This window comes from Aythya marila, assembly GCF_965140915.1.
Source record: "Aythya marila genome assembly, chromosome: 3".
Taxonomy (NCBI): domain Eukaryota; kingdom Metazoa; phylum Chordata; class Aves; order Anseriformes; family Anatidae; genus Aythya; species Aythya marila.
The window spans coordinates 48,253,754-48,274,000 of NC_139044.1; the positions used below are offsets into that span (position 1 = coordinate 48,253,754).

At 42.4% G+C, this 20,247-nt stretch overlaps 1 protein-coding gene across 1 annotated transcript in view; it reads left to right on the forward strand.

Moving 5' to 3' along the window:
* Positions 1–14,374, forward strand: part of PRKN (parkin RBR E3 ubiquitin protein ligase) — a 775,548-nt gene extending 761,174 nt beyond the window's left edge. The window contains exons 11-12 of the mRNA XM_082758445.1: positions 8,848–8,965; positions 13,994–14,374. Coding sequence (XP_082614571.1) covers positions 8,848–8,965; positions 13,994–14,103 — 228 coding nt within the window. The 3' untranslated portion in view covers positions 14,104–14,374. The remainder of the gene's footprint in view (positions 1–8,847; positions 8,966–13,993) is intronic.
* The last annotated feature ends 5,873 nt before the right edge of the window (positions 14,375–20,247 follow it).

The window sequence follows — 20,247 nt, forward strand, 5'->3', positions numbered from 1 at the left end:
CCAGCTCCTGCAGCCGCTCCAGTCCCAGCTCCTGCAGCCGCTCCAGTCCCAGCTCCTGCAGCCCCTCCAGTTCCAGCTCCTGCAGCCGCTCCAGTTCCAGCTCCTGCTGCTACTCCAGTCCCAGCTCCTGCAACTGCTCCAACTCCAGTTCCTGCAGCCACTCCAGCTCCGGTTCCTGCAGCCACTCCAGCTCCGGTTCCTGCAGCTGCTCCAGCTCCCGCAGCCGCTCCAGCTCCTGTGGCTGGGTCAGAGAAAAGAGCTGTAGCAGTGCAAGTTGACCCTGCAGAGGGTATTCCAACCCCTGTGGCAGACCCTGTAACGGGGTCAGAGAAACGAGCTGTAGCAGTGCAAGTTGACCCTGCAGAGGGTATTCCAACCCCTGTGGCAGACCCTGTAACAAGGTCAGAGAAACGAGCTGTAGCAGTGCAAGTCGACCCTGCAGAGGGTATTCCAACCTCTGTGGCAGACCCTGTAACAAGGTCAGAGAAACGAGCAGTAGCAGTGCAAGCTGCCCCTGTAGAGAAGGTGAAAAAATGGTATAGAGATTCAGGTCGTTTAGAACGCAGAGAGTCTTCTGCCAAATCTAGGTATAGAGACGACGGAGACGACGACGACGCTGGGCCATCAAGGGTTCAGGAGGAGGAAGATGAGGATGCCAAAAAATCAACAGTAACTACCCGAAGCCTAAACGAGCGTGAGTTACGAGATGTGTAAAAAGATTTTGGTCGCTGTATAGGTGAGCAGCTTGTCACCTGGCTGCTCCGATGCTGGGACTCTGGAGCCAATTGTGTGGAATTAGACGGCAGGGAAGCCAAGCGACTGGGATCCCTTGCTAGAGACGCAGGCATTGACAAAGCAATTGCAGATGGAGCACAATCTTACAGCCTCTGGAGGCGTCTCCTCTCAGCTGTGAGGGAAAGGTATCCCTTCAAGGAAGAACTTTTATGTCTACCAGGCAAGTGGACCACTATGGAGAAGGGAATCCAGTACCTGAGGGAATTAGCCGTACGGGAAGTGATTTATGAGGATCCAGACCTCAGACAAACATCCAAAGATCCAGATGAAGTCAGGTGTACACGACCCATGTGGCGGAAGTTTGTACGGAGTGCACCATCATCATATGCCAGCTCATTGGCAATAATGGCCTGGAAAGAGGATGAGGAACCCACAGTGGATGAAGTGGCTAAACAACTCCGGCAGTACGAAGAAAGTCTCTCCTCTTCCTTACAGGCCTGCGTCTCAGCTGTGGAGAAACTTTCTGAAAAGGTTCACCAACTTGAAGAGAATCTATCATCCTCCCCACCTGAACCAACCAGTGCCCACCGACCAAAAGAGAACACTGTGGAGAAACTTTCTGAAAAGGTTCACCAACTTGAAGAGAGATTATTCTCCTCCATACCTGTACAGAGCAGTGTCTCAGCTATCAGGGGTAGGCGTTCATCCACACAAGGAAGACGATATGGTGGGTACTCACCCCGTGCCACCCTGTGGTTTTACTTACGAGACCATGGAGAGGACATGAGAAAATGGGATGGAAAATCTACTGCGACCCTAGAGGCACGGGTACGTGAGTTGCAAAAGAAAACAATCAAGAAAAAGGGATTCTCTGAAAAGTTTGCTGCTCCAACTTCCAGCAGACAGTCCTTCAAACACAGAAATGAAGAAGATTCTGACCAGGATTAGGGGAGCCCTGCCTCCAGCCAGGGGGAGGAAAGGGACAATCGAGTTTATTGGACTGTGTGGATTCGATGGCCTGGCACGTCAGACGCACAGAAGTATAAGGCTTTAGTAGATACCGGTGCACAATGTACTATAATGCCATCGAGATATAAAGGACCAGAGCCCATCTATATTTGTGGAGTGACAGGCGGATCTCAGCAGTTGACTGTATTGGAGGCTGAAGTGAGTCTGACTGGGAATGAGTGGGAAAAGCACCGCATTGTAACTGGCCCGGATGCTCCATGTATCCTTGGCATAGACTATCTTAGAAGAGGGTATTGCAAGGACCCAAAAGGGTTCCGGTGGGTTTTTGGTATAGCTGCCTTAGAGACAGAAGGCATTAAACAATTATCTACCTTGCCTGGTCTCTCAGAGGACCCCTCTGTTGTGGGGTTGCTGAGGGTCGAAGAACAGCAAGTGCCAATCGCTACCACAACTGTGCACCGGCGGCAATATCGCACTAACCGAGACTCCCTGATTCCCATACATAAGCTAATTCGTCAATTGGAGAGCCAAGGAGTGATCAGCAAGACTCATTCACCTTTCAATAGTCCCATATGGCCAGTGCGAAAGTCTAGTGGCGAGTGGAGACTAACAGTGGACTATCGTGGCCTGAACAAAGTGACGCCACCACTGAGTGCTGCAGTGCCGGACATGCTGGAACTTCAGTATGAACTTGAATCGAAGGCAGCCAAGTGGTACGCCACAATTGATATCGCTAATGCATTTTTCTCCATCCCTCTAGCAGCAGAGTGCAGGCCACAATTTGCCTTCACTTGGAGGGGAGTTCAATATACTTGGAATCGGCTGCCCCAGGGGTGGAAACACAGCCCTACCATTTGCCATGGGCTGATCCAGTCTGCACTAGAGCAGGGGGAAGCTCTTGAACACCTGCAGTACATCGATGACATTATTGTGTGGGGTGACACAGCAGAGGAAGTTTTTGAGAAAGGGAAGAAAATAGTCCAAATCCTTCTGAAAGCCGGTTTTGCCATAAAACAAAATAAAGTCAAAGGACCTGCACGAGAGATCCAGTTTTTAGGAATAAAATGGCAAGATGGGCGTCGTCAAATCCCAATGGATGTGATCAACAAAATAACAGCTATGTCTCCACCAACTAACAAAAAAGAAACACAGACTTTCCTAGGTGTTGTGGGGTTTTGGAGAATGCACATCCCAAATTACAGTCTGATTGTAAACCCACTCTACCAAGTAACTCGTAAGAAGAATGAGTTTGAATGGGGCCCTGAACAACGACAAGCGTTTGAACAAATCAAGCAGGAAATAGTCCATGCAGTAGCCCTTGGGCCAGTTCGAACAGGACCAGATGTAAAGAATGTGCTCTACACTGCAGCCGGGGAGAAAGGCCCCACCTGGAGCCTCTGGCAGAAAGAACCTGGGGAAACTCGAGGTCGGCCCCTGGGGTTTTGGAGTCGGGGATACAGAGGATCTGAGGCCCGCTATACTCCAACTGAAAAGGAGATATTGGCAGCATATGAAGGAGTTCGATCTGCTTCGGAGGTGGTCGGTACTGAAGCGCAGCTCCTCCTAGCACCCCGATTGCCAGTACTAGGCTGGATGTTCAAGGGAAGGGTCCCTTCTACGCATCATGCAACTGATGCTACGTGGAGCAAGTGGGTTGCACTGATTACTCAGCGGGCTCGAATAGGAAACCCCAGTCGCCCAGGAATATTGGAAGTGATTATGGACTGGCCAGAAGGCAAATACTTTGGGATATCATCCGAGGAGGAGGTGGGTCGTGCTGAAGAAGCCCCACTGTACAACCAGTTACCAGAGAATGAAAAGAAATATGCCCTGTTCACTGATGGGTCCTGTCGTATTGTGGGGAAGCATCGGAGATGGAAGGCTGCTGTATGGAGTCCTACACGACGAGTTGCAGAAGCTGCTGAGGGAGAAGGTGAATCGAGTCAGTTTGCAGAAGTGAAAGCCATTCAGCTGGCTTTAGACATTGCTGAACGAGAGAAATGGCCAGTTCTCTATCTCTACACCGATTCATGGATGGTAGCAAATGCCCTGTGGGGATGGTTACAGCAATGGAAGCAAAACAACTGGCAGCATAGGGGCAAACCCATCTGGGCTGCTGCTTTGTGGCAAGACATTGCTGCTCGGGTAGAGAACCTGGCTGTGAAAGTACGTCACGTAGATGCTCATGTGCCCAAGAATCGGGCTACTGAAGAACATCAAAACAACCAGCAGGTGGATCAGGCTGCTAAGATTGAAGTAGCTCAGGTGGACCTGGATTGGCAGCATAAAGGTGAATTATTTATAGCTCGATGGGCCCATGACACCTCAGGCCATCAAGGTAGAGATGCAACATACAGATGGGCTCGTGATCGAGGGGTGGACCTGACCATGGACGCTATAGCACAGGTTATTCATGACTGTGAAACATGTGCTGCAATCAAGCAAGCCAAACGGTCAAAGCCTCTTTGGTATGGAGGACGATGGCTGAAATATAAATATGGAGAGGCCTGGCAGATAGATTACATCACACTCCCTCAAACTCGCAATGGCAAGCGCCACGTACTTACAATGGTGGAAGCAACCACCGGATGGCTGGAAACATATCCTGTGCCTCATGCCACCGCCCGGAACACTATCCTGGGCCTTGAAAAGCAAGTCCTATGGCGACATGGTACCCCAGAAAGAATAGAGTCAGACAATGGAACTCATTTCCGAAACAACCTTATAGACACTTGGGCCAAAGAACATGGTATTGAGTGGGTGTATCACATCCCCTATCATGCACCAGCCTCCGGGAAAGTTGAACGATACAACGGACTGTTAAAGACTACATTAAAAGCAATGGGCGCTGGAACATTCAAAAATTGGGATACGCATTTGGCAAAGGCCACCTGGTTAGTCAATACTAGGGGATCTGCCAACCGAGCTGGACCTGCCCAATCAAACCTGTTACGTACTGTAGATGGGGATAAAGTTCCTGTAGTGCATGTAAGAAATATGCTGGGTAAAACAGTCTGGGCTACTCCTGCCTCAGGAAAAGGCAAACCTATTCGTGGAATTGTTTTCGCTCAGGGACCTGGATACACTTGGTGGGTGATGCAAAAGAACGGAGAGGTCCGGTGTGTACCTCAAGGAGATTTAATACTGGGTGAGAATAGCCCATGAACTGAATTGTACCTTGTTAATTACTATATAATACTGTATGTTATCACTACTATGACTACTGTAGGTGACTAATTAGAATGTATGGAAAAGAGTGTAACCTGAGCATGACATAAATGGTATGGAATAAGGGGTGGATAGAAAAAAAGACTGTCGTGGTTTAACCCGGCTGGCAGCTAAACACCACGCAGCCGTTCGCTCACCCTCCCCCCTCCCTCTCTGGGACGGGGGAGAGAAATGGAAAGTGAAGCCCGTGAGTTGAGATAAAGACAGTTTAATAAGACAGGACAGGAAAATAATAATAACAAAATAATAATAACAATAATAACAATAATGTTACAATGGTGATAATAGGAAAGTAATAATAATATGTACAAACAAGTGATGCACAATGCAATTGCTCACCACCCGCTGACCGATGCCCAGCTTAACCCCGAGCAGTCCGGCCCCCTTCCCCCAGCTAGCCACCCCTATATATTGTTTAGCATGACGTCAGATGGTATGGAATACCCCTTTGGCTAGTTTGGGTCACCTATCCTGGGTCTGTCCCCTCCCAGCTCTTACTGCACCCCCAGCCTGCCTGTTGGCAGGACAGAGCAAAAGGCTGAGATGTCCTTGGCTTGGTATAAGCACTGCTCTGCAACAATTAAAACATCGGGGTGTTATCAGCACTCTTCTCATCCTAAGCCAAAACACAGCATTCCACCAGCTACTAGGAAGAAAATTAATTCTGTTCTAACTGAAACCAGGACAACCCTGAATGGCACTGCTTAGTTGCTGGCTGTGTCTACATACTTTGTTTACTTTATGTATGACAAGATGATGTGTGCACTGTTACCTGAATGAGATGCTACTTTAAGAAGGATGCTTTCTTTCTATTTCAGGATGCTTTCTGTCTCTGTAGCACATTTTCCTCTAGTGCCTGATACTGATTAACTGCATAAAGAGCTTTCCATGTGCATGTTCTTGCAATGCTGTATGGTTCTCAGAAGTCTCTGTGGTCTCTTTATCCCTGTTAGTTTTTCCAACAGACTCAGTATAGAAACAGATAGAATTAAATCTGTGTCCTTCAATGTGACCCAGAGATAACAAGGTGGACTCTTCCACCATCTCACTAAGAGGATAGTGCAGAAGGGATGTCAAAAAATGCTTGTGACAGCTCATACTGGAGTTTCCTGTTATTTATGGGTATTCACGCCTTGTCATTGTGTGCAGCACAGTTGGGAAGCAAGAAAAATCATCATGAAGTGGAATGGATGGAATTTAGCAGCTTTTCACTAATGTTCTGATAAATACCCTGTAATAAGTGGAGAACTAGAGTATATTGAGTGAGGTCAGCATCATAAGTGTATGAAAGTGTCCTGTTCTAGACAAACTAGCATGTGATGCATACCTGAAGCATCACTTACCTTCCTATCCAAGACCTGGCAGGCCACAGAATAGTGCAAGCAGCCTCTGGTTGAGAGCCCTGGTCTATTACCTAGGCTGTTGTCAAGATTAGGTTTGCTAGCCTAGGATAAAAGAAGGTGATATAAATAGACACTGGTAATGAAGAATTGCCATACAACTTTCCTTTGTGGTTTGAGGAGAAAATTAAGATAAATGTGTGTGCTTGCATTCACTGCAATGCTTGCGGCTCATAGATCTGGGTGGTATGATCTCTTTACTGAATTAGAAAGACTCCATCACTGTACCATTTTTCTGCATTTGCTTCCTGCAGCAGGAAGTTTTTTAACTCAGCATTCAGCAAGACTGAGCATAGGAGGGATGTTTCAGCTCTAATGGGTTGAAAATATCATGCTGCTGTGTCTATTTCATGCTAGAAGTTTTGCAAAGGAAAACATTAATATAATAATTCACTCTACTGTTGTCATCAATTTGTTCTTTCTCAGTCAATTGTGTATGTGTGGTTCACACTTGTTTATTTGAATTATTTCTAAGCTCTCCGAAGTTTGTGTTTGCTTTTAGAACTAAGATCAAATATCTTTATACAAATAAAATTAGCCATTCAGTGTGTGAAATTTTGCCTCGGTGTCATTTGCTAATATGCACAACAAAGACCTGAGGATGTGGAAAAAAAGCACACTTCTAAGTTCTGAATCGCACCGTTTGGATTTGGACTATTTGGGAAAAAACAGAGCCACTGTGAAGCTCTTCTGGGTTGAATACAAAAAGTGAAAATAATCCAAACTTCTTGTGTAGCTATTATTCTGGAAATATTAGTAAAGTTTTTTCAGTGCTATAGTGATTTTCATCTTGAATTATCTTTATGAATGTTAAATAATTAATTGCCATTGCAACCATGATTTAATATCTTCTTCCTTCTGTCACTGGGCAAACTGAGGCCCCATGGGCATTCCCACTCTCCCTGTCTTTTCTTCAGGCTCCTCTTTGTTTGCCCAGATTGCTTATTAAAGTCACCCTTTGTTAAAGATCAAGGTGTTGCAAGATCAATACTAGATTATGTTCTTTGCTATTAGCCTGAGTAGCTTTTTCTATTTCCTAGAACTTCCTAATGTACCATTTGACAGAGGTCATCCTTTTGCTGAATAATCCAGCAGCGTGCAAGGCCTAATTTGCTATCAAGAAGCAGTGAGCTAAAAGTAAAAATCATTGCTAAGATAGAGCTGAGGAAACTTTGTTCACCTTTGTCTCCTCCGCATCAGAAATACTGGCAAATGGGAGAAGAGTGAGGGTCAAAAAAGGGGTTAAAGGCCTGAGGTGACTGATATAGGTTGTGAAAAAAAAGAAATAAGAACGTAAACATATTTTCAAGGTTTTCTAATCAAAACGGGCTGATTTTTTTAGGTCCATGTTGCAACAACCACCAGATGAGCTAGAAACGAACTTCTCCAGATGTTCCTTTGTGTTACTTTATTTTAACTCAGTAAATTTCAGACAAGAAATAAAAATCTATGTTTTATTCACTGACATGGCAACAAGTCACAGGTTTTATCAGTCAGTAGCAGCTGAGTAGGAACCCGTCAGAGTTAGGGTTACATTGAGTGTTTCAAAGTTGGACCAATTTCCTTTTGCTGACTTGTTAGAAATAAGTATTTTTAAAATCTGTATAAATCAATAATAAAGTTGATCCACAGAGTAATCTACAGTTACTTGTAAGGCAGGAACACAAAGAAGCTGCAGAATTTTTTACAAATATATTTTATATAATTTAGTTTAGGCTCGTTGTTCTTCCAGACACTCAAAAAACAACCACAGTATGAATAGATAGAGCTGCACTTCAAGGCTGGAACCTAAATACATTGTTTGCTTTTGAACATTGTTTCCAGCCCTGTGTAATAGAAATTACCCAGGGCACTGCCATCTCTTTTGTCCTTGTATTATCATTTTAGGTAGGAAATTGCCAAGTAGGACACTTGTGTAGATTATGTAATTTTGGCCCAGTCATAAGTAGGACAAATGGAGGAGTTCCTTTTACAGCGTTCTTCATTATAACTTTTTCTGTCCATGTTGTTCTGGCTGGGGAGATATGTGCTTTCATTATTCACCAGTTTTTTTTTGTTGTTGTTGTTGTTGTTGTTTTATTATTATTATTATTATTTTTCCTTCAAAATCTTTGTGTTTCTTCTCTGTACCTTATAAAGGCTCATATGTTTACACAGGATTATATATGAATGAAATCTAGTTCTCAGAAACAAAGGAATACTCTTTATTACGAAAAACAGCTTTCTTTTAGGGACCACGCCATTTCTCATCATGTTGCATTGCCTTGGTGTTTCATGTCTCTTGCAAGAAGAGATTTAATCTCTGAAGCAAAATCAAACCTATGTTTTCTAAAAATCTCAGCCAGGTTCACCTGACTCCTGCTTCACCTTTTGCTTTACCTGCCGGTGTGCATTTGCAGCATGGCTTGCTGACTTCTGCGCCCTCTTGCTGGGGCTTCGCCTGACCCTCAGGGCAGGGAGCTTTGGGGGGACGTATCTTGTATCATGGGTAAATAGCTTTTCTCTCTCTTTGCAGGGATATGTAGTTGATGAACATGCAGCCAGGCAAGCCCGATGGGAAGAGGCATCTAGAGAAACAATCAAGAAAACAACCAAGCCATGCCCCAACTGCCATATTCCAGTAGAAAAAAATGGTAAATTTATTAGATACCTGGTATTTACCTGTCTTGTAAAATTAATTTTACAGCATAAATATATGAATGTGCATGTATCCATATGCATGCTATTATCCCAAGAGAGGGAGGGCACATAGTACTTGAATCTTCCTTCTGACACTAAATTATCTTGAAATCACCAAATCTAAATCACTTAGTTCCAGAGCCACTAACCCAGCCTCACAAAGCACTCAGCTGTCCTCATGATAGACAGGGAAAAAGAGGCATAGAGAAACACTGGGTGTTGAATTCATATGACTGAATGTCCAGTTAGTTGTACGGATTTTGCATTAACAATGGAAAAAGTAGACATTTATAGGGCAAAATTCATCTCTCACTGAAACAAGATGTGTCTAATATAGGCCAGAAGAATCACACCTAAAAGCAGGATGTAGGAAAAATAGAGCTGGTGTAGATGTCTAAACAGTATACAGCTGAATTTAAATGAAATGAATCTCGACCCAGTGAAATGTCAATTGCAGAAGAGCAAGTCAGAGGAAGAATTACGATTCTTGACAAACTTCTTACGCTGATCAATGCCTACCATGTAGGAAGAAAAGTAATCTTTTGGCACCAGGGTGACTAAAACAAGGAACAAGAACAACAAATAGGCTATGTCTTGTAGTACATGCTGTTCCAAGGTTTAATTGTATTAATGTAAATTAACCAAAATACACTAAAATGTTTGCCTAAATGTTATATGTATACAAAGTATAGAGGATGCTTCTCAGTTTTGTGGCATCAGTTATACAAATGACTTTGAAAATGCTGAATAAGACACCATGAACTGTAAGGTGAAAACATTTGAAGCAGTGATACTATGGAAATACTACTAAGGAAGAAATAGGACAAAATCCTGAAATCTGTGGTTTGAAGAAAGAAAAGAAGATAGCTGGCAGATGGAAAGTGGGAGACTTCAAGCACAAGGACCTGAAGGGATGAAAGCATGAATTCAAGAGTGGGAAGGAGAGACAAGATTTGGCAAAGTGTAGAGAGCAAGGTAGGCAGCAAAAGAGAGAGAACAGAGAGGTAAGTCAAAAAAAGTTATTTACAGGCTTGGAAGACAGGGTGGAAAACCAGAAGGTTGAACTGGATTACAAATAGTCCTTGCAACTGTTCATACTTACAGTCTGTGCATACACAAATGAAAAACCTGGTCAGGCTTGAAGCCCTACTAGGAGCTTTACTTTCTCTTACTCAGTGCAGTTTTATTGTTAATTTACAGTTGTCACGTGTCATAAATAGCATATCCCTATTTGACATCATGTGATAATTTATACAATTAAAATTGCTTGTAAAAATCACCAACATATCCAAAAAAAAAAAAAAAAAAGAAAGAAAAGCCATCATATTTTTTTCTTGGAAGAAAATAATTATTCAAAAGGGATAGTAAGCAGGAACAGACCTTTCCTTTCTAATGGCCTGACCCATGTCAGAGTAGTGCCTCATAATGCAAAATGCCAAAGCTACAGCAGCAGGCTAGAAATGTTTCCATGTTCTGGAACCAGATGGTCATGCTGCCATTCAGAAGGACCTTGGGAAATGGGCTGAGAAGAACCTCATGAAATTCAACACAGGTAAATTCAAAGGTCCTGAGCCTGGGGAGAAATAACCCCAAAACAGGCTGGGGTAATACCTGATGGGGGAATAAAGAAGACAAGGTCAGACTCTTCTCAGTAGCATCTGGTGAAAGAACAAGGGGCAATGCACACAAAACCAAATGCAGGAACACAAGAAAACATTTTTCACCTTGGGGATAGTTGAAGACTGGAACAGGTTGCTCAAAGAGGTTGTGGAATCCCCATTCCAGGAAATATTCAAAACCTGACTGGACGTGACCCTGAGCAGCCTACTTTAGCTGACCCTTCTTTAAGCACAGGCAAATGATGATCTCCAGAGGTCCCTTCCCACCCCATCAATTCTGTGATTCTGCAAAATAAGGCATGAAGCTTGAAGGGTGCAGTGCTTGCTGTCTTCTCTGGTAACGGGTACTGCACATTTCAGCTTGTAGGCTGACATTTTTAAACTGCCTACAGCCCATTGTTCCTCATTGTAACAATACTGTAGATTTATACTGATGACATGTTCCACTGAGTCAAATGATAAAAAGGCACCTGAAGTCTTTTAACAAAACAACTTTGTTTATTGCATTCTATGAAAATATATGCCAATTTTAAAAATTGATATGCAAAAGGAAATGACATCTCAGCAGCATTTATTTTATTTGTGCTCCTCAACAAGTTTTAGTAATGCTGGAAATCTCTTTGGATAAAGATCTATATTCTACTCGACTACACAAATAATAGCTTTTCAAACCACCACTTACAAATTAAATCTGTATCCTGCTGGTTAGTGAAAACTTCTGAACAAGTATGAACAAAAATGATTAATGCCCTTGAGAAGTCAAACTGTCAGACTTGATGCAAACTGCAATAGTGTGCCTGCTTCTCTGAAAACACGGAAAGCCAGGAGGTCCTTGATGAGCCTGGTTGCTGGGATTATGTAGTTCCCTTGTCAGTCTAGAACTGATCAGAACAGGTATATCAGTGCTCTGGAGAAATGGTGCTTACAGAAGGCATTCAGGGAATAATCATCACGCCAAACAGCTTAGTCTCATCTGGAGTCAGATGGCCTTCAGGCTGTGCTGAAAAACCTCCTCTTTCTGTACCTCAGCTGTTCAACTAGAATAACCTGCAACAAATACCTTTACGGTATCTCCTATCTCCCTTCAAACATGACAGTGCGGGTAGGGAAAAAAGCAGAATGGCTGTGGAAACATCATGCTGTAGGTTTAATTTTGGTACCAGGACAGCACACAGCACCTGCTTCAATAAATGGGCTCTCCCATGGTAGACTGTAGGCACAACTGAGCAGTCCATGCCCAGAGCGATGAGCTGGAGTGGCCTGCTGCCAGCATGGTGATGCCCAGCTGCCCTGAGAGCCTGGGTGACTCTAAAGTTCCCCAAGCATCTTCTTCCCTATGACTTCCCACCTCAGTGGTCCCACGAATTAAAGCATGAAGCTTTAAAGACATAGTGCTTGCTTTCTTCTCTGGTAAAGGGTACTCCATGTTCCAGCCTCTAGGCTGACTTTTCTAAACTGAGAGGAGCACTTCACTTCTGCCTAAGTACAGCTGGTGTCAAGAGGCTGATGATTGTACACTGAAATCTGCCATCCGGCCTCATCTGTGTCTCCACACAAGAGAATAACTCTGCCTTCTCTCCACAGATGCTTCTGTGGACACTGTTACTTGCCACTTTTACGAGGGACAGTGACGATGCCAATAACTTTTCTGCAATTGCCTATATTCCTGTATGTCAGTAACTTTTCTCTAACAGCTTGTATTTCTGTAGGCATTGTAGAGTACTTCTAAATGCCAATAACTTTTCTGTAATAGCCAAAGTGAGAGAGTGAAGCACTTTCCCACAGTTCAGTTCCCAGAATCATAGAATGGCCAAGGTTGGCAGGGACCTCTGAAGATGACCTAGTCAAACCCCTCTGCCAAGCAGGATCACCCAGAGCACATTGTGCAGGATGGCATCCAGGAGGGTTTTGAATATCTCCAGAGAAGGAGACCCCACAACCTCTTTGGGCAGCCTGTCCCAGTGCTCTCTCACCCTCACAGTAAAGAAGTGTCCCCTCGTATTCAGATAGTAGTCTGAGTGAGTTTAAATACACATCCACATCTCTCAGAGGACTGCTATGCTCATAAAGCTATGGGCCATGTTGCTTGAGGCACTCTCCACTCAGACTGTTGATTTCAGCTGCTGTGTAGCAGAGAGTAACTTCACTGATGTAGCTTTGCAGATAGAGCGGTTGTTTGACAGCAGGTGCCTGTTGGGTTTTGCTTCCTGCACCAGGATTGAGATACATTTTATCCAGTGGGGGCTTCACATGAGTTGTACATGTAAGAGAGCATTGGGTCTAAACTTTAAGTAAAGTGTGTTGCAGATGTTGGCCATTAGTACGCTTAAATTTAAATAAGGTTAAAATGTCCAGTGAATTGCATCTCTTGCACAACTATATAAACTTTGCCTTGTTGGCAAATGGGTGTTGCCATCACAGCTGGTTTTCTCCCTCTGTCAGATGAAGCAGATAGGCCTATTTTAACAAATCATTTCTCGTGTCTCCTGTCGTTTTCACCTTCTGGAGTGGCATTTATAGGAAAGGTTGAGTAAGGGTAGCAAGTCGTACAGTAGGGAATGCACACTCCTTGTACATCATATCACCATCTGGAGTCAAACTGAGCTGACATTTCAGCACTTCTTGCTACACGTTTTTCTTTCAGTTTGAATTATACAAGAGATTTCTTTGTGTGGTAAGCAACATAATTTCCATTTGAAGTAGATTTTTGTAATGACCTTTGACAATGTTAATGTTTTATATATTACAAACTAATCATTCGATCAAGGCTGTGAGCAGAGAGATTAAAGCTGTTCTCACAGTATGGGCAAGTAACAAACCCAACACACTGGAAACACTGAGGTGATCAAAAGGCTGCTTCAGATATTAAAAAGGTCAAAGTAACTTAAATTGCTAATGTCATTTTGATATAATCAGCAGTGAGCTGTCAAAATCTGTCTCCTGATTTACTCTCTTTGCACATCTCTCGGTTGTTGAATCCAAATTCAAAAAAGAATTGAACTTTGTTCAACCTCTGCCTCACAGCTTTACTAGCATAGACTGCTCTGGAGCAGGCATCTGCATCACTGGTTTTAGAGGCCACAGGCTGTCATTGCTTTTCCCTGTCCCCAAATGTCAGACAGGACTGCACTTCGTACTTCTGCAGCCCCTCAAGTGAGACCAGCATGTTAGACCTCTGTAAGAGAGGGAATAAAAGGTTTTAGAAAGCCCAGGAGAAGTAGTGTTCAGGTTTGTACTTTTATTAAGTATTCTACTTGGTTAGTAATTGAAGGGCTTCAGAAGTTGATTTTAAAACTGTTAATAGTTGATTAACATCTCTAAGTGCTTGCCAAGTACCAAAGCCCTTCTTTTGCTGTTTTGCAGGTGGCTGCATGCACATGAAGTGTCCTCGACCTCAGTGCAAGTTTGAGTGGTGCTGGAACTGTGGCCTGGAGTGGAACAGAACCTGCATGGGCGATCACTGGTTTGACTGACAGCACAGGGGCACCGAGGGCCAGCTGGCATTGCTGCTGGAGCCTGCTTTCATCAGGGTCAATTTCTGAACTCCTTGCTTAAACAAACCTCCCAGCGGTTTCAGGAACAAAGAGTTCAGAAATTGGCCCAGTTTGTACGTTTTTGCTTGCTTGCCTATGAAATCACACACACACACACAAAAAAAAAAAAAAAAAAAAAAAAAAAAAAATCACATTGAAGTAATGCCAAAGGTTTTAAATCCACTAAGTAAAAAGAGTAATTGTTTTGGTAGACAGACTTGCTCATCATCATACAAAAAGGGATAAATTTCACCTTTCTGAACATGTGTGGTCTGTTAGCACAATGAGCAAATAGGGTTACTATGAGGAGCTTGCTTGACACATTTAGTTAGGAACCCACAACTCTTACAAGAGAGCAGCATCTGTGTGTGTGTATCAAGGGCTGTGGAGGAGGTTCCCTGCATCAGCTACTTTTTCTTCAACCGCTCCTTTGCTCAGTCAGCCCAGTTTTTGATTTTGAGATAGTATTTCTTAACAGCTTTTCTGGCGGATGGATGGGAGACTGTGGCTCTTCAGTGTTTTTTCAGGGTTCCTTCCTACAGGCTTTCTGTAGGGGGTCTTGCTTTCAAACCATATTCTCCTAAAAACAAGCAGCTTTATGCCACATCTGTGCTTGAATACTTGTAACACGTGGCATGAAATTTGGCTCTGTACTCATTACAGACTATGTTACCACTGGAGGGTTATTTCAGGGTGGATGCAATTTCAGCTCTAACCATGACTGTTGTTGCAGTGATGACTGGATCTGATTAAGCGTTGCACAAGCTGGACTCTCAGGGTTTAATTTTTGTTGTGCTTACAGCAGTACTTTGGCCGTAGCATGGGGAAGCAGGAGGAGCCTTCTCAGGGGTTTTCTCTATCATCATTTTCCTAAATTTAATTAGAATACAGGTGTATTTCTGAAAATATATTCACATCTCAAACAATGAGAGGTAGAGGGACTTCTTTCATTTTACAATGTTAAGACAGTATGTGAAGCTTAATAGCACTTGCAAGCCTGAACAATCTTTTTTTGTTTTGTGTCCTCTATATTGCTGTCTTAATCTGAAATTAAATGGGTACTGAGCATATCAACATGCCATGTAAGGATTTGTACTATTCAGTTTGGGAAAAAAACGCACAATAAATAAAATGGTCAAAATTTTGATCTTTGTTTTATTTCCCTTTTTTTTTTCTTTCAACACAATATAAATAAATGAGTACAAAGATGAGTGCGTTGGATGATGCATTTCCTTGGCTGATTCAAACTACCAGCTGAGAGGCCAGCCCTTTGACTAAAACATACCCTTAGAAGAAAATAAATTCCAAGGCCATGGACTTCTTCTATCAAGCCTGAATTAGTAGTTTGTACGGTATGACTGTAGACTCCTGAAAATATGAGTATGCTTTGTATCAGTCGGTGCAGAGCAAGAATCTTGATGTACAAAGAAATCCCAGGCTCTGCAAAAAAGCCCAGTTGTTAAAAGCAGTGGAGTATTAATCTGTGTCAGATGGAAGTCACATTAAAAATCTGAAGAAACAAAAGGATGAGGGGACAAGGTAGAAAAAATTAGAGAGCGAACTCACAGAATTTAGAAAATGCACTGGGGAAGAGAAAGAAAGTGGCAATGAGAGCACAATGGCCAGTTCCTAAAGGCCACTTTCCTTTTTGGCATCAGTGAACTAAAATGTATGCAGAAGTAGCTACATTAAAGCATAGGGGTGCGATAGAATGAGCTGCAGTGCAGCTCATTTAAGTACATTATCTTAATGGAGATATTTTACTGTGAGCTCTGATTATTTCATGATTTGATTTCCTGCACCTGGGTCTATTTCATAATTTATAGGGCTTGCTGCCAACAGGCTAGGGAAGAATCACCATGCATAATATTACTTTTATGCTATGTTGCATGGGAGCTCCTCACTAAGGTTCCTATCTCCAAATATTTGAAATAAAAGAAGCCTGGATCTCTTCCCCTTTTTGTTCAGAGGCTTCCTAAAAGAGGAAGAAAAACTTGTTCTCTGTAAGGCAGTTTCACTGAGTTAGACCTAGCCCTAACAAGTTAATATTTCAATTGTCACGTAGAAACATAATTTATGTCCCTGGATCAAGGTCCACTGAAGTCAATGGACTATAGATCAGCTCCTGTATTTCTTTCTGGCCCAGTCAGGGCATGGCTGGGCATGAGTCATAAGGCCAGAACAGAAACATCTCTTTCTTAGGAAGAATTTGTCAGAGCACGGGGTTATGGACATTTATCTAAAACATAAACAAGGGCAAGAAAGGGGAATAAAGAAAGGAATTCCAGCACAGACTCAAGTTTATTCACTTTTAGAGGCTAACTTTATAGCCCTTTGCCACATAGAGCTTCTTCGCACACCCCAGACTTTCACCCTGCAATCACACATCTCCCTGCCAAAAAAAAGAGTGGCTCCTGCAGATTTTAACAGAACATATCAGAACACATCCTGATTTTCTCTGTATTAATACGTATACATCTGTGTCTGTATATGCACACACAGCTTAATGGTGCAGCCTGTAAACCTGATTTCTGTTTGCAGTAAGATTAATTCTAATAGCTTTCACAATGTAGGGGTATGAAAAATTGGGATTAATGCTCTGCTGACACTGTAAGAATGCTAGAATCCTTACAGAAATGTGTGAAGTAGACCTAAAATCTCCTGATTTATTTTTTTTTAATGAACAAAATGCCTTTAAAAACCTCAAATATTTTTGTTTGTTTGTTTGTTTTGTTTTTAAAGCTCATTAAAACTGTAATTTGAAACAAAGCAAAACGTACCGAATGAAGTCTTCAGTACCTGTGCAGACTGTTACTCTTGTTTCAGCTCTGAGCTATCAGGGTGGGATTCGTCGCACCAGCCTTAGCCATCTAGTTGGTGCAACAGCCTCCAAGGCTAGTGGATCTGTCATGTGGATAGGGGATCTGCTGACATGTGGATAGGGGGGCCTAGTGATTTTTTGGTCGTGGCCTGAGGTGTGATGGTAAAGTTCCTGCTGGGGCCTACAGCTCCCGACATAGGAGCAGGACTGTGGCGCTCCCCCATGCTCCTGGCTCTGCCATTGGCACGGAGGAGTGGGGAGGTGAGGGGGCCTTTTCTTAAAACTTACAAACTGGCATTGTTTGCCAGCATTCATGAAGTCAGCCTTGGCAAATACCCTCTTTGGTGGGGCACTCACGTTTCTGGAAGTACTCCTGGCAGCACGGGGTGATGAAGAGAAGCAGGACTTGAGCACAAAACAAGAGGCAATCTGAGGGCTTAAGCAGATGCAGAGGTTTCAAGAGCTTGTGGGTTGTTGCTCCCCACTAGCAATGCACTCTGGAAACACTAAAATTTCATGTGGAAAGAAGATGATTTACTACAGTGATGTAAAGGAAAAAAAAGAAGTCCATATCTTTTCACATCTAGGTTTGCCTTTGTTGATTGAGGTCTCTACCTCAAACCTTCTTCATCTTTTGGATTAAAACAATTAAAGACTTGTTCTTGGTGCTGCAATCCATGCTCCATTTAGTGTGTGTTAAATGAATTAAGTACAGGATGTATGCTGAAATATTCAATAATAATTATCTCTATAATAATTCAGCTCTATAACAACAAAGAAAATCTCTAATATTTAATTCCAGCTGGCAGTGAAACCTGAAGACCGAGTAGATTAAGAAGAAAATATGTAACAGCTTGGCTCCCTAAGGACAAAGCATATCTCAAAGCTTAGCATAAATAATATTTTTGGAGCCGTGACTTTGACTAAAATATGATTTGTATGTCTGCCCTTATTTTCCACAAACTGCAGTCCAACTAATTTCATTTAAAAATGTAAACTTTAAAAATAAATCAGTAAATGGCACCTCAGAAGAAGCATTACACCACTATTGGGAAAGAAAAGTCACACTCTCAAAGGACAATTAAGTAGTGGGTTTTGTCTTTTGCAGATGAATACTGAAGTACCGTCTGTAGTGCAAAGCAGTATGATAACAGTGCTTTTTGCTTACAGATCCTTCATGTGGACTGAAGTAAAGTTGCATTTGTGGAGGAAAACCTGAGGCATGTAGAGGTGAGAGGCCCAGTCCCAAGAGCTGCTGCTGCCCTGGAAGGCTGGGAAGATTTAGCCCTCTGTGCCAAATATCACACTTTGAGGCAACAACAGCAGCTGCTATGTCCCTCATGTTCATTGTACCACTCTAACTGCTATACTAGTAAATCACTGGATAGAGTAAGCTTAATAAGCAACACTTGTATCAAGATAGAGCACACTGTCAGCTCTGAAGAGAGCTCGTTCAGCAACTTTACTTAGATGTCTATGACAGCACTGTATTGACAGTGATTTGGCAAAGACACAAATGTAATAGTTCACATTTTATCCAATTTTATTACAGTTTGCATGGAAATATTTATCTCTCTAATTAGCAAATTTAGAAAAACACATCTCCCCCTTTTAAAAAAATAAAATAAACATGTTCATCTATTGACTCTCCTTATGTTTATTTGTGTATGTTTGACTTCCCTTGTAGCTCATTTGCTGATTTCCAGCTGTCCTCAGGTAAATTAGCTAATGCTCTAGGAGCTACTAGAATAAACACAGAGTAGCCTCTTCTAATATTCTGGGTAAGAGCAGGCAGACCAAAAAACTTAAAATGCCTTTAAGTAAACAGTAAGGTAGGCAAGCTGAGAGAAGCTCATTTAATAGTACAGAGAATCATATTCAACGTAGTGGCCTGTGGGTCTGCAGGGATTCTTTTTTAGAAATCAGGTCACATGCCATTTCATTTTTCTTCATTATTATTAATAGTGTTTATAGTGTTTTTTCTTTGCTTTTAATTTAAGTTTTTCCTTGTCTGTATTGTCGTTTTCTGAATAATGGAGCCATGGTTCTATGCCAGTAGATAAAACATGCAGAAGACATCACCTGTTATGTTATTTGTTTGGCTTTTATCCCTTGAAAGCTTGAGGAATCCACATAATCCACGTCAGCAGGAAAGTGCCACTATCTGTACTTTACACTCAGGGAATTCAGTCCAGAGAGCACAACCAGGCCACGTGTAGACAGAGACGCCTCCCAACCCTTTCCCCACCACTGCCAGCACAAAGATGAGTTGGGCTCACAGAAGCAGGAAGCAAGTTTGAAGTTTAAGGTCCAGAAGACACCAATATGGTATTATACAGTCTGGGAAAATAAAATATTTTTTTCAAGGTGGGCTTTTCAGTGGTCTAAATAACTGTGACCTAACCTGACATCCTTTCCAACCACTGGGAATTTAACAGCTGGCTTCACTGGGAGAAGGCTAATTTAGGGGCTTTGAAAACTTTTGATTTTTTAGCAGTACATAGGAGATCTCTGGGTGAGCTCGATGTCCCAGATTTCTCCTTGTTTCTTCGTTAGTTGAAAATTGCATCTGTAAAACATATTTGTGCCAACTCTCTCCACCTCGCTTTAGTGAAAGCTTAAATCCATCAATCTGATGCTAGGGTTGTTTTAAAAAGCTTTGGTTAAGTACAGCTGAAGAACCCTCTATACTCATTCTTACTTGGTACATGATTGCTTTGTCTGCCTCATAAACAGTAATCTCTGCAGCCTGCCAAGTTCATTTGCTGTTTACCAGCCCAAAAACTGGTTGGACGAGGACCTCAATCAATGATCAAAAGGCAGTGCTAAAATAAAAAGCATCAATCAATTAAATGAAATAGTATTTAGACACCGTTTGTGTTGGGGCCAGTATAATAATATTTTTTTCTTGGAATGAATGCTATATGCTCCTGGAGAGGTTCAGTTGACTGAGGTTGTTTATGCCTGGAAGTTCATTCTGGAAAACTCCGCATGCCTCCTTTCCAAAGTAAAGAGGTCACAGTACAGTAGAAGGTTTTACTTTTTCTTTTTTTTTTTTTTTTTTTTTTTTAATGAGTGGCCTAAGTCTGTGTGTTCCAGAAGTGATAGAGTTAAAGCAGAAAAGACAAACCACCTCAGTAAGCCACACTGACATTTTTACATGCTCAGTGCTGCAACAAATGCCAGGTTTGCTTTTTTTTTTTTTTTTTTTTTTTAAATCTGTTTCTTAAAGGCAAAAATGCTGTGACATTTACATTAAAATT